This window comes from Rhinatrema bivittatum, chromosome 9 (genome assembly GCF_901001135.1).
Source record: "Rhinatrema bivittatum chromosome 9, aRhiBiv1.1, whole genome shotgun sequence".
Lineage (NCBI taxonomy): Eukaryota > Metazoa > Chordata > Amphibia > Gymnophiona > Rhinatrematidae > Rhinatrema > Rhinatrema bivittatum.
The window spans coordinates 199,517,664-199,530,233 of record NC_042623.1 but is presented as its reverse complement, the minus strand read 5'-3'; the positions used below and the strand labels follow the sequence as shown (position 1 = coordinate 199,530,233).

The following is a 12,570-nucleotide window of genomic DNA, read 5'->3' as shown; positions in this document are numbered from 1 at the left end:
TCCCCCACTACCTTTAAACCCTTCCCCAGGTCCTTCAAACATATTTCAACTGCACCCCACTCTCACACACAAGTATCTGTCATCCCATCCCCCACCGAATCTCCCAGTCAATTCTCTCTTCCCCCGAGCTTAGTCAGGCTGGATCCCTGCTCTCCCCTTCCCTCTGAGCAAGCTGCTCCACTTCCTACTCTTTCCAACTCCGTCGCTTTGTGTCTCTTCCCTCCTATCACTTACATCTCCCCCAGCTTCCATCCCTAGCCTGTCCCACGTGCAGGAAAATGCAGCATTGGGGCCCAGCCCTTCTAAACATGTCCTCCTGCATTCAGCACCTTTCTCTCCTGCGCAGTTTAAACCAACCGAGCTGCACAGAACAGAGAAGCACCAGAGGCAGGAGGAGGCATTTAGAAGCCCTGGGGAATTGCTCTCCAACTCGTTGGCCGGGCTCTGGGGGAGGAGAAGGCTGCAGCTATTCTTCAGCTTCGCAGGGTGAGTGGTGAAAGCAGCAGCAGCTCTTTGGCCCTGCAGGGGCCCCATCAGGAAGGAGGCAGCCGCTCTTCTCCGGTCCAGTGGCTGCATTGGGGAGGGTTGCTGACACCCCTTAGTGCATGGCAACCACCAGTGCACATCCCTAAAGCCAGCACTGTTTCTTCATATATCATAAATCTATAAATAATCATCAAACAGCTACTCCTATTTAGTTTATTTATATTAGTTGTTATATTCTGCTATTTCCATAGCACCATTCTGAGTCTACCTGTGAGTTTAGCAACAGCTTTTCTATTGTTCTTTGAAGCCATTATATTTTCTTGAGTTTTTGTCTACTCCTGACTTCTAACCAATCATTTACATGCAATTTTCTTTTTTTTCATTTCGTGAGGATGACTGTTGCCCTTGACTAGAGCATATCACTGGTGTCTGATACCTTCTTATCTCATCCGTTATCATGGTACCTATTGCTACTTCCAAACTTGTCTGTCTTTCTGCAAGCTACAAGGCCATCGTCACTGATAAATGTTAAATTACATGCAACTTGTTACTTTTTCCATAGTTCAGCAAGGAAATAGACCATTTTATTCCACTAGATCTAAATAGCCTGTTCATAAATGCTTTGCCTAAAAACCAGTTTTTATGCTTTTGTGGAACCTTAATTGCAAATGTCATTTTTTACTTGTTTATCTTTCCTGTTTGGGTCACTCTTATTTCTTCTGCTTCCCGTTTCTCACCTCTGTGCAGATTAACCTAGAAAAGTGTGGGGGAGGTGGAGCAGGAAGGCACCCCATAGCTTGTACACATGCTTAAAGGTTCCTGCTATTCTGGAGTCGAGTCTCTGCAGATCTGCACACGTGCTGTGTTGGAGCAAAACTCTGAACAGAAATCCTGTCTGCATTCCAGAAGCTAGGACCCCCTGCACATATTATACAAGGTTACCAACTTTTCCACAGACCAGGACTTTGGACACTTGCGGACCCGGGGGAGAGGGGGGTGGGGGGGGGAGTAAGATGGGTTGAAAAAAGGGTTCCCCCTTGCATAAATTTGCTCCCACTTCCCCTGAACCTAATCCAGCATCCATACCGAGGACCTTCCAGTTCATACTGTTCATTTATTTACTTTTTTTGTTAGAACTTGCTTTTTACCTGACCAAGTGCTGCATTTTCCCTAGAAGCTGCTACTTGAATTTGTCTCAGGCCCCAAGTGACAAGACTGCTAGAAAAAGAGGCTGCAGTATTGATGGGCCTGGCCATGCCACACAAGCCTTGGGAGTAGAAGAGGAGGCAGCAAAAGCTCAAGTTAAAAAGGGATGGTGGTGCTAGCCAGAGGCGTAGCTAGCAGTCAAGGGGCCCCCCCATAACACCATGTACAAGGATATTAGGCATATTAGGTAAACCGTACAGCCTTGAGCCCTCCCCTCCACATACAGCCCTCTCCACACACAATTAAAAATTATGCATTTCTAACAGATTTTACTTGAAAAAGGACATTCAAAGAAGAGTCTTCTGAGGTAAAAATATCACAATAATATGTATATAAATATTTTCATGCATTTCTGTGGTGCCACCATAAAATCCTGTGCAAAAGATACTTGGAACCCATATGGCATTAGGCCTATTTTAACATGTGCTGGGTGTGTGCTTTGCCCTCAGAAAGACATGAATTATGAAACAGTAAACCTCCCATACAAAAACAGCACTAATTTCTAGCATTCAAGCAGAAACAACACTACCTATGAAAAGGCAACACAGCAAATATTGCACCAGGCCCTAAAACACCCAATACGTTCTTATTAGGAAAACAGAATAAGCCAGACTGCAATAGATCCTTACACAGCAATTACATGTTAGTAGAATATCGCACTTTGGTTACACGTGCAAAACACAGACAGACCCTCACCAAATATACAATAAACAGACCATAAACATTTACATTTATTTAGATTTATAAACCACCTAACACTAAAAGGCCTAGGCAGTGAACAAAATAAACATACATAATATAATAAAACTAAACATGTACAGTATTAAAAAAAAACCATAAAAAGATAAAAGAATTAGAATAAAAACTTAAATACATTAAAAACAGAATTGACTTAATAAAAATAGAATAAAAAATAACAATGTTGGAGTGAATAAGCGGAGAGATTAGCAACATTAACAGTAGGCCAGATTAAATAAAAATGTTTTAATCTGTTTTCTAACATCTTAAGTGAGTCACATTGCCTAATATTTATTGGAAAAGAATTCCATAAAGTCGGTGCAGCGATGGAAAAGGCACATTCGCGAGTAATATGAAGGCCTAGCCTGTTTTCGGTGAAGGAATTTCCAGAAGGTCTTGCTGTGAGGGTCGATAACATTTGAGAATTGCATTGGCCCAATGACAGGTTTGGTCATTGAGAAGTTTGTAAACGAGCTTACCAAGTTTTTATTTAATACGTTCATTAATTGAGAGCAAATGCAATTCAATTAAAATTGGAGTGATATGTTTGAAACGTTTTTCGTCAGCTGAGGGGAAGTAAAGGTAAGGCAGTAGGCTGCAGTTGGACAAGCCAAGTAAGTTAAGAGAGAGAGAGAGGTGGGACAAGCAATTCAAGCTTCCAGCAGGCACTAAGAAGGCACCTTTCACAAGCTGAGCCTGCTGTGGGGAGTCTGTGCCTGCAACCTAAAGCAAGAGCAAGCAGCTGATTGGTGCTCCAGGCTCCACAGCTACGCCTAATCTGATTGGCCCTTGGCAGGGCCACAGTAGAACTTTCCCTGCTGCCTCGACCGGATTTTACAGTGTCCGGTGTCCAGTTACACTTGGACACTGGACAAGTAACTGGAAAACCGGACTGTCCATTTTAAAACCAGGCAGTTGGTCACCCTAATTACACTGCTGCAATGCCTGTATACAGCCTAACAGAAAAATCAAGCTGTTTCCTTTTACAACTTTTTATGGGGTTTCTCTGTCTGTTCTGTATTTTGTGGCAATGAGCTTAAATCTGTTTTCGTTGTCTTGTTCTCGTTTGACCCATATCAGTCATCTTAACAAGCAAAGGGAAGCATAGTTCTGCTTCTGTGGCCTCGTGAAATGTAGATATTTTCTAACTTGATAAAATTACTTAAATGAGATTTTGTTAAAAATAATAAAAAGAGCTAAGAATCTCTACACGTAACAAACTGATTTATAAGGATTCCCTAGGCTTCTCCCACCCCAGTGCATCAGTTTCCATAAGTGAGAGACTGCTGGAAAAACAGTGTGTTTTACATTCCTGCCTGGAAGTCAGAATGTCCTGGAATTTGACCTGAGTTGAATACAAATTGAAGAGCTGCAGCATCACATGCCACCTTTGTAACACCATGAAGTGTGTGAATATGCAGTATTTCACTTGTAACATTTATATATAAATGTTAATTTGTACAATTACAGATCTCTGCAGTATGGAAACCAATACATATACCAGTCAATGCCAAGAATGTTATCGCTGTGGCTCGACTTTGGAGCCAAAGCATATGAGTGGGAAAAAGGTATGTTTTGCTGCCCTTACACACCCCCCATCCCCTTCACACACACACACACACAAACAAAATCCTTTTCTTTAATGTTTCTGTATTAAAAAAAGGGCGATGTTTAAACATAGCATAGATATGGAAAATAGGTTGAAATCTGTTCATAAATGGGAACCATAATTAACTAATTTAAAATGGAACCCAAGCTGGTACCGCCTTTGAAAGTTACCTCCTTGTTGTCCCATTTCTCTAGATATTTTGTTGCTGCTTGATAAGACATTGAAAGTACATGTAAACATGAGATCAATAGTCAAAAGCCATTTATTACATTTATTTTTATATTCCGCCTTTTAGCCACGTCAAAGCAGATTATGTTCAGATACTGTAGGTTATTTTCCTGTCCCTAGAAGGCTCACAGTCTAAGACCTAGATTCATCAAGCCACAATGTTTCACCACAAAAAGGTTAACCTAAGAACATAAGAAGTTGCCAAACTGAGACAGACCATCAAGCCCAGCATCCTGTTTCCATAAGTAACCAATCCAAGTCACAAGTACCTGGCAAGTACACAAACACTAAATAGATCCCATGCTACTGATGCCAGTAATAGCAGTAGTTATTCCCTAAGTCATCTTGATTAATAGTAGTTTATAGACTTCTCCTCCAGGAACTTGTACAAACCTTTTTTTTAAACCCAGCTATGCTAACTGCCTTAACCACACCCTCTGGCAATGAATCCCAGAGCTTAATTGAGTGAAAAATAATTTTCTTTGATTTGTTTTAAATGAGCTACTTGCTAACTTCATTGAGTGCCCCCTGGTCCTTCTATTATCTGAGAAAGTAAATAACCGATTTACATTAACTTGTTCATCCTTGATGTTCTCTTAGCAGATTTTGCCACAGGAATGCTCCTACTCATTTTTGGAATGGCTTTACGATCAGGGGTGAGAGTGGAATTTGACTCAGTGAGAGAGAGAGCAATCTGAATTTGCTGTTCATTATTTTTCAGCTGGCCGTGCTGACCGAGTACAGATGAGAACAGATTTGGCAAAAATAAACAAAACAATCACTGATCATACCAATCATTTGGCACCCTATCAGTTTTTGACTGCCTTCTCCCAGCTGATCTCCCGCATCTGTCACTCCCATGATGATGTGTTTGGTGTGTTGATGGAGATGATTGCTAAAGTATTTCTGACCTATCCTCAGCAGGCAATGTGGATGATGACAGCTGTGTCTAAGGTAATTTGCTAACTTAAGCTTGTGAAAGCATTCTGAGAGCGGTACAATACATGCAAGGTATCTGTGTTTCTCTGAGGACAAGCAGGAAGGCAGTCCTCACATGTGTGACATTTATTTGTAATATTTATTTATTTGTAATATTTATATACCATTGTTCTGAATCAATCACAGCAGTTTACAGTGTATAAATAAAAACACAGACAAACTAACATAAAATTCAAATTCTAAACAAACAGTAAAAACAAACAATACAATAATAAAATATGTAAAATGCAGCCATAAAATATAATTAGAATAAAATGAATTACAAATAAAAAGTAAAAGAATAAAAGAGGAAGAAATATGCCTCATTCAATAATCCAGATTCCAAAAACATCATGCTAGCTAGAATAAAAGAAACTGCCTTGGTTAAGCATTGAAAAGCCAGGTCTTCAGTCCTTTTTTAAAAAACGGGAAAGTCACTTTGCAACCTTAATTCCATGGGCATAGAGTTCCACAATTTGGGACCGGCAGGGAACTTTGATCTCAAAGATTCTAGAGCTTTCAGCATGCTTTACTGAGCATGTGTAGCTGTAGCCACCTCAGTCTTTCTTTTTCCGCAGAGCTGTGTGGTCACGGGTTCAGCTTTGCTCTCCTCACAGCTAATGCTGTAACAGTTCTGGAGCTAAAGCAACAATTTATTTTTTCTTTCTGTTTCTTGTACTTCTCTGTCAGCTGCATTTTTGGCCTAGTGCACTGTGCAGCTGACAGAGGCTTCCAATTAATAAATAATGCTGCACTTTCAGCATATTCCAGTGTCCTTTCCTTAACTTGTCCTTGTCAGGTGCCTGTTCAGATTGTCAGTGTGCAGTTTATGTGTGGTTCTTGTAGGCTTCTGGTTTGAGGACTCGCTGCATTCCTACCCAAGCAGGAGTTCCAGGAAATTCTGTCTCCCCTCCTACTTGTTAGATTGATCTGGTACTGCGTCTCCTTTGGAGAGAGGCTGAGCATGAGCCTGGGTGATCAGTTTTGCTGATGCACCATCAGTGCAGTGCCCGGAATCGGTTGCTCACACACTTCCATGCCAGAGCACTGATAATCTCCTTTTCCTTAGTCTACCCACATGGGTAGACTGGTGTAGCAGGATTGAAGGAAAGGAAATTATCAGGTAAGACTAAACTTCTTATTCACTAAGAAAACCAGATAGTGTGAAAATAACAGGAAAAGGCTTTATAAACACAGGAAATGATGAGAGCCTGTTTTATGACAAGTTTGGAATCAGCAAGCCTGGGTGGTATCTGTTTAATTCTAATCAACATCAATAACACCAGTTAAACCCAACTATAACTTGATGGACCAGAAGGAAATGAGCCTGAAAGACAATGAAGCTGCCTAAAGCAGAGGCTTTGTATTTTGGCTCTTATCTGCTATTTGTAGTACAGATATGCAAGCTCCTGTTTCCACTCTGCTGTCACCCATGGATTTGTGTTGAGGCCTTCTTTTCTGCCATTAAAAGTGGCTGTAAATATTGTATATAGAAAATATGGCTATTTAATGGTTTACGGTTCAGGTTTTATGTGGAGGGTAGGACAAGGTTCAAAGTTTGCATTAAGTAACAAGCTGTTACTGCTGTAGCTGGTCTTGGGTTTACAGCTCTCTAGTAGAAATGTAGTAAATGTTTTAACAAATATAAACCCTGGCATGTTTCATTTAATTTTATTAAATCTTGTACAGTAAAACTTGTTTTTTTTTTGTCAAAATCTCTTACACTAAATGCTTAAGTTTGCAGGTCTAGTAAGCTTTCATTTTAATGTTTTTTTTTTATTTCTTTTATTTTGAAGTCCTCTTACCCAATGCGTGTGAATAGGTGCAAGGAAATCCTCAACAAAGCCATCCAAATGAAGCAATCTTTAGGGAAATTTATTGGTGATGCAACTCGCCTAACTGACAAACTTCTTGAGCTTTGCAACAAACCGGTATGTGCTGGATTGACATTGAAAAGAAGGCATTTAATGCATGATGTGCAGACTTTAACCAGATTAAAATTGCCTTGCTCCCTTCTACAAATAACATTTGTAAGCAGGATTTCCTGTTTTAATGTAGCTGTTCAAAATGGCCATCGACGACTGGGGAGGCATTTCCGTACACCGAGGCAACGATAGCATAAAAGCATAAATAGATACAACTTGCCGGAGTTTGTTGGCAGGTGCAACAGTCTTGGCCCATCTTTGAGAAGCTTAGCAGGGGCCTTCAACTTAATTTTCTCCTGTGATGTGTAGTTGCTTTTGTTTAGGTGACAATACGAAATTAGAAGCCAAATGTCCGATCTGGATTCTTTATTGGACAGAGACAAAATTTTCAAACAAGCCCGATTCAGGCCGAGTTTTGCCCTCTTACAATGGGGCTACGTCAGGGGCTACAACATACAACAAATGAGACATACTGATAAATAAATAAAAATCATAAAAACATAATCGAGATAAACATATAAAATGGTAACATATATATATGTGGTGTAACATACAAAACTGAAAAGTGATATTAACTGTCTGTTTGGTGAAGTATTAATGTACATTTTATTAACACTCTGATTCTATTCAATACATCACAGACCATTTGATTATATATGCATAATTTGAAACCCGATACTCAGAAACCCCAAAACGATAAAGCTGAGGTAAAGGCAATACATTTTTAATGTCAATAATATTTCAACAAATATATAGAGTTAAGCAATACATTTTTTATGTCAATGATTAATACTTCACCAAATAGACAGTTAATATCTCTTTTCAGTTTTGTATGTTACACCACATATATATATGTTTATGTTTATCTCGATTATGTTTCTATGATTTTTATTTATTTATCAGTATGTCTCATTTGTTGTATGTTGTCGCCCCTGACGCAGCCCCATTGTAAGAGGGCGAAACTCGGCCTGAGTCGGGTTTATTTGAAAATTTTGTGTTTCTGTCCAATAAAGAATCCAGATCGGACATTTGGCTTCTAATTTCGTATTGTCGCCTCCACGGCTTTGTTAGATAGCCTCCCTTGCTGTTTCTTCAGTCCGTTGCTTTTGTTTAGCACAGTGCAGGCCTGATTAAGCATTTCACAGAGCTGACTTTGGAGTCTCCTGTGCTGAAATGTTGCTTTTAAAAGACTCTGGAACATAATGCATGGGACAAAAGATAATATAGGTTGAATGTGTTTTCTTGGCCCCGGTAAACTGGACGAGCAATAAGAAACCTTAATCTTCCAGACTGAAGCATCACAGGATTACAGATCAGCAAAATTAGTATGTATTCAATTCATCTCTGAGAAAAGAAAAAATGCCCTCTGCAATCTGCTGCAGATTATAAAGAAGTTTTACAAAGTTTCACCTCACATACATTTGTGTTCTTTACAAAAAAATGTTGGCGGTTGGGGGCCAGTTTTTCTTTCCCCCCCCCCCCCCCCCCCCCCCCATGATCCTCTTTCCTGTCGTACCTCAGATTGTGAGAGAAACCGTGAGAAGATCAATGGCAGCATGGAAACAGAGGTCAGCTTTGATCCGCTCCATTTCCTGTGCACTTCGTGTTTAAAAAAAACAAACATGCAGAAGAGGGAGCTGCCACGCAGCTGAGAGCGTATGCTCCGATTCTCGCCCTGTGCTGCCGCAGCCTGGTGCAGGGGATGGGGGAGAGGGCAAGGCGCACACCCAGGAGGACTGAGGTGGTGTGTGTGTGTGAGGGATCCCAAAAATTCTGATACCTTATAAAACTCTTCAGTGCCAGACCTGTCTCATGAGAGGCAGATATGTTTGGCAGCGGTGTCATAGCATAAATTTGGGCTTAGGAGCAAGAAGTTGAATGTAATAAGATTTTTTTTTAATGTGCATGAAAGCATAGAGTGCCATACACCTATTAGGGAGCAGTTCAGCATAGCCAGCTGTCAAGTCACCTCTGTTAATGCACTTCCCTGAGGCATCTATTGTCCAGGACACCTGATACACTTAAAATAATAGAAATCTACTGTTGAACTTTTACATTCATTCAAGCTATTTGATAAATGTATGATATATTGTTTTGGCCAGCTAGATTGTTTGAGTGTCTATCTATATACATTTTAAAAAAATAATTCATTTTTGGGGTGCTGTGGAGTTCCAAGAATGAGCATGTATATAAATATGTCCCTGATCCTTGGAAGAAGTGATTTTGAAATGTCCATTTTGAGCATCTGTGTAGTTTTTACTGCCGATATGAATAAATATGAATTGTTTTCTTCTAGCAAGTAATGCTGTACATTTTGTCTATTCTTCTGATGATATTCGTACCTAACAATATTCTAAAGAGAGTGCTTGCTCTCTCTGGTTTGTCCAGGTAGACGGAAACAGCAGCACACTAAGCATGAATGTTCACTTTAAGATGCTGAAGAGGCTGGTGGAAGAGGTCACGTTCAGCGAGATCCTTATTCCTTTACAGTCCGTGATGATTCCTACTCTTCCATCCACGCCAGGAACACATGCTCACCATGACCCATTCCCTGGGCACTGGGCTTACATTGCTGGCTTTGACGATACGGTAAACCTCAAATTATGGATGTGAATAGCAAAAGTTTGATTATCAAGCATGCATTTAAACACAATCCATCTTCTTGCATTTCCTTTATAACTTGAAAATGGCATTTATACATAAAGAAGAAATAGTAATCACAAATCATTTTTTGTAACTTTATATTCAAGCATCAATATACGAAATAGTAAATAAAACAAATTATTGTATGTGGATCATACCAAAGCATTGACTTTACCATGAAATGTATAGGGAAAGGGAGAGAGGCTCAGAGTTGTGCTTAAATCTTCTAGAGCAGTGCTTCTGAGACTTTAATTTCTGGGTGCTCTTTACAGTTTGCTCGATTCTCACAGCATACCTAATCCAATTTTGCATGGTTTTCTTTCACTCTGCCCTTGCCCCTGTCCCAACATGATCCTCTTTACCTGTTGCCCCTCCAGCAAGTACACCAAAGGGGAGGAATATATAAGCAAACAAAAAAAAAATTCTCCCTTAAAGGCCAAAACCACATCCTTGCGCACCATTGTACAAATGCATTCAATATTTATTTTAAAAATTAGAGGACTGTTATTACTGGAACCTGACACTAAAAATCGGTGACAGTTCAGGGTATTTTAAATCCTAGATCTACATCAAATTCTATAATCATGATTTTTAAAAATTTTATTTTTCAGTCTTATGCATTTAAAGCTATAACTCAACTTAGAGCCACTGATGCTACTGCCTGACACGGGCCTTTTTCAAAAGTTCTGTGTCAAGGGATCGTGTCCTTCAGATTCAATATGATCATTTCACTGTGACTTCTCAAGCATAATTTTTTATGCCCCCCTTTCTGCCATTCCTATATTCTTCTCGTCTCCCTCCGTTATTGCCTTCTGCTTTACTGTTTCTACACTAAAATGAAGCTATTCATCTTTCTAGATTTAGGCACCTACGTAAGGGAGGGGCCTAGTTCTGAAAATCAGTGCTGAACTCCTAACTTTTTTTTTCCCCTTCCCTAATTCAGCACCTGTAGCCATCTGCTTTTTAGGCTCTTGAATTTAGATGCCTAATGAAAGCAGGAACCTAAATTTCGGACCTTAGCCCTAGTACATTTTCAAAATTTACTAGGAGCCTAATGCCAAAATCCTTTGAGAATTGACCCTCATATTCTTTGGGGGAGAGCTGCTGTTGTCCTGGATATATTTGCTTGCAGAAGAAAAAGAATTGATGATTAAATTGAGATCCTAGAAAGAAATGGTGATTGGAAAAATGAGAATTTCTTTCTTTGGCCACTGGCAGTCACTTATGACTGTAATTGCATGATTCTGTAGAGCTATGTATGATCATCAGCACCATGGACTTTCTTACGGACCTTTCTCTTAAGCCAGTGTTAACTTGAGATCCATAACTTGAGCTGTAATTGCATTTTTTGCTGTCTTTCATGCAGGTGGAGATCCTGGCATCTCTTCAGAAACCCAAAAAGATTTCTTTAAAGGGGACAGATGGAAAATCGTACATTATGATGTGTAAACCAAAAGATGACCTGCGGAAAGACTGCAGGCTCATGGAGTTTAATTCCTTGATTAATAAGGTGTGAGAATGATTAAAATGGATATTCTTTAGTCCAGAAAAGGTTTAAATTGTATACAGCAGAATGCAAGTTTAATTCTTTTTTTTAAATTTACTACAATGCAATAAGTGTGTTATATTGAAGTTGATATGTTATACAAAGAAAATCTTGGAATTTGTTTGACTTCTGAGCAAGGGATGAGAGATTGACTTGCCAGACCCCCCTTACACTATTGATGTTCACTGCTGATACTTGCTGTGGAGCAAAACCTAATAAATGACAAATACCTCTTGTGCTTTCCTAAATTTTGATATGGTCCTTCAGAATACAACAGAGCTACCTTTTAACTATGCTGTTGAGTAAGTATTCAAATAGTGCCATGTAATCAGCAGGAAAGTTTAGCTTCAGGTTTTAGGAGCTGAGATTTTCAATCACATGGGGTGAAATTTGAAACTTGAGCCAGGTCTGAATTTTTAGCTTATGATCTGCTTTGAAAATGCTGCAAACTACTAGTAAACTGCTCACGTGAGGAGCAAAGGAATTGGAGCGTTTTCTTTGTTCATGCTGAGTTGTTCTTTCATGGCTGGAAGTGCGTTATGCACCCACCAACCAAAACTGCTGCTGCTGCTCTGCTTAGAGAGTTGCTCCTGGGGACAGGTTAAATTGCACTCTGTCCTAGGTAGCACTGACATGTTGGTAGTCAAAATGTAAACTCTTGAGAGTGATACCATTTTGAATATACTTGCTATATTTGTTGGTGGTGATTTTCTTTTTTTTTTCATCTGCAGTGTTTGCGGAAGGATGCAGAATCCCGTAGGCGGGAACTCCATATCCGAACCTATTCAGTAATTCCATTGAATGATGAATGCGGTATAATTGAATGGGTGAATAATACTGCTGGCTTAAGACCTATACTAAATAAACTATACAAGGACAAAGGTAAGAATGCACACATTCTGTATTTAATTGTACCGCAACCATTTTAAAATATTTATTTTTAGCTCAAACCTTTTTTTTCATGCAAGGTGAGTTAAAATTTAGGTACAGTGGGCATTTCTCTGTTCCCAGAGAGCTCACAATCTAAGTTTGTACCTGAAGCAATGGAGGGGGAAGTGACTTGCCCAAGGTCACAAAGAATATCAGTTTGGAGAAGCAGGATTTGAATCCTAACTTCTCTGGTTCTCAGCTGACTATTCTAACCTCTAGGCTAGTCCTCCACCCCTACTATTATTATTAAAGACACAGGCCTCGTTGGCAATCCAATACAT

At 39.6% G+C, this 12,570-nt stretch overlaps 1 protein-coding gene across 5 annotated transcripts in view; it reads left to right on the top strand.

Annotated features, from left to right (window-relative positions):
* The window catches only part of ATR (ATR serine/threonine kinase), a 368,882-nt gene that overhangs the window by 319,751 nt on the left and 36,561 nt on the right, over positions 1 to 12,570 (top strand). For all 5 annotated transcript variants that reach the window (XM_029617054.1, XM_029617056.1, XM_029617057.1 and 2 more), the window contains 6 exons: positions 3,901 to 3,998; positions 4,989 to 5,221; positions 7,042 to 7,176; positions 9,559 to 9,759; positions 11,180 to 11,323; positions 12,091 to 12,241. In XM_029617054.1, coding sequence (XP_029472914.1) covers positions 3,901 to 3,998; positions 4,989 to 5,221; positions 7,042 to 7,176; positions 9,559 to 9,759; positions 11,180 to 11,323; positions 12,091 to 12,241 — 962 coding nt within the window. The remainder of the gene's footprint in view (positions 1 to 3,900; positions 3,999 to 4,988; positions 5,222 to 7,041; positions 7,177 to 9,558; positions 9,760 to 11,179; positions 11,324 to 12,090; positions 12,242 to 12,570) is intronic.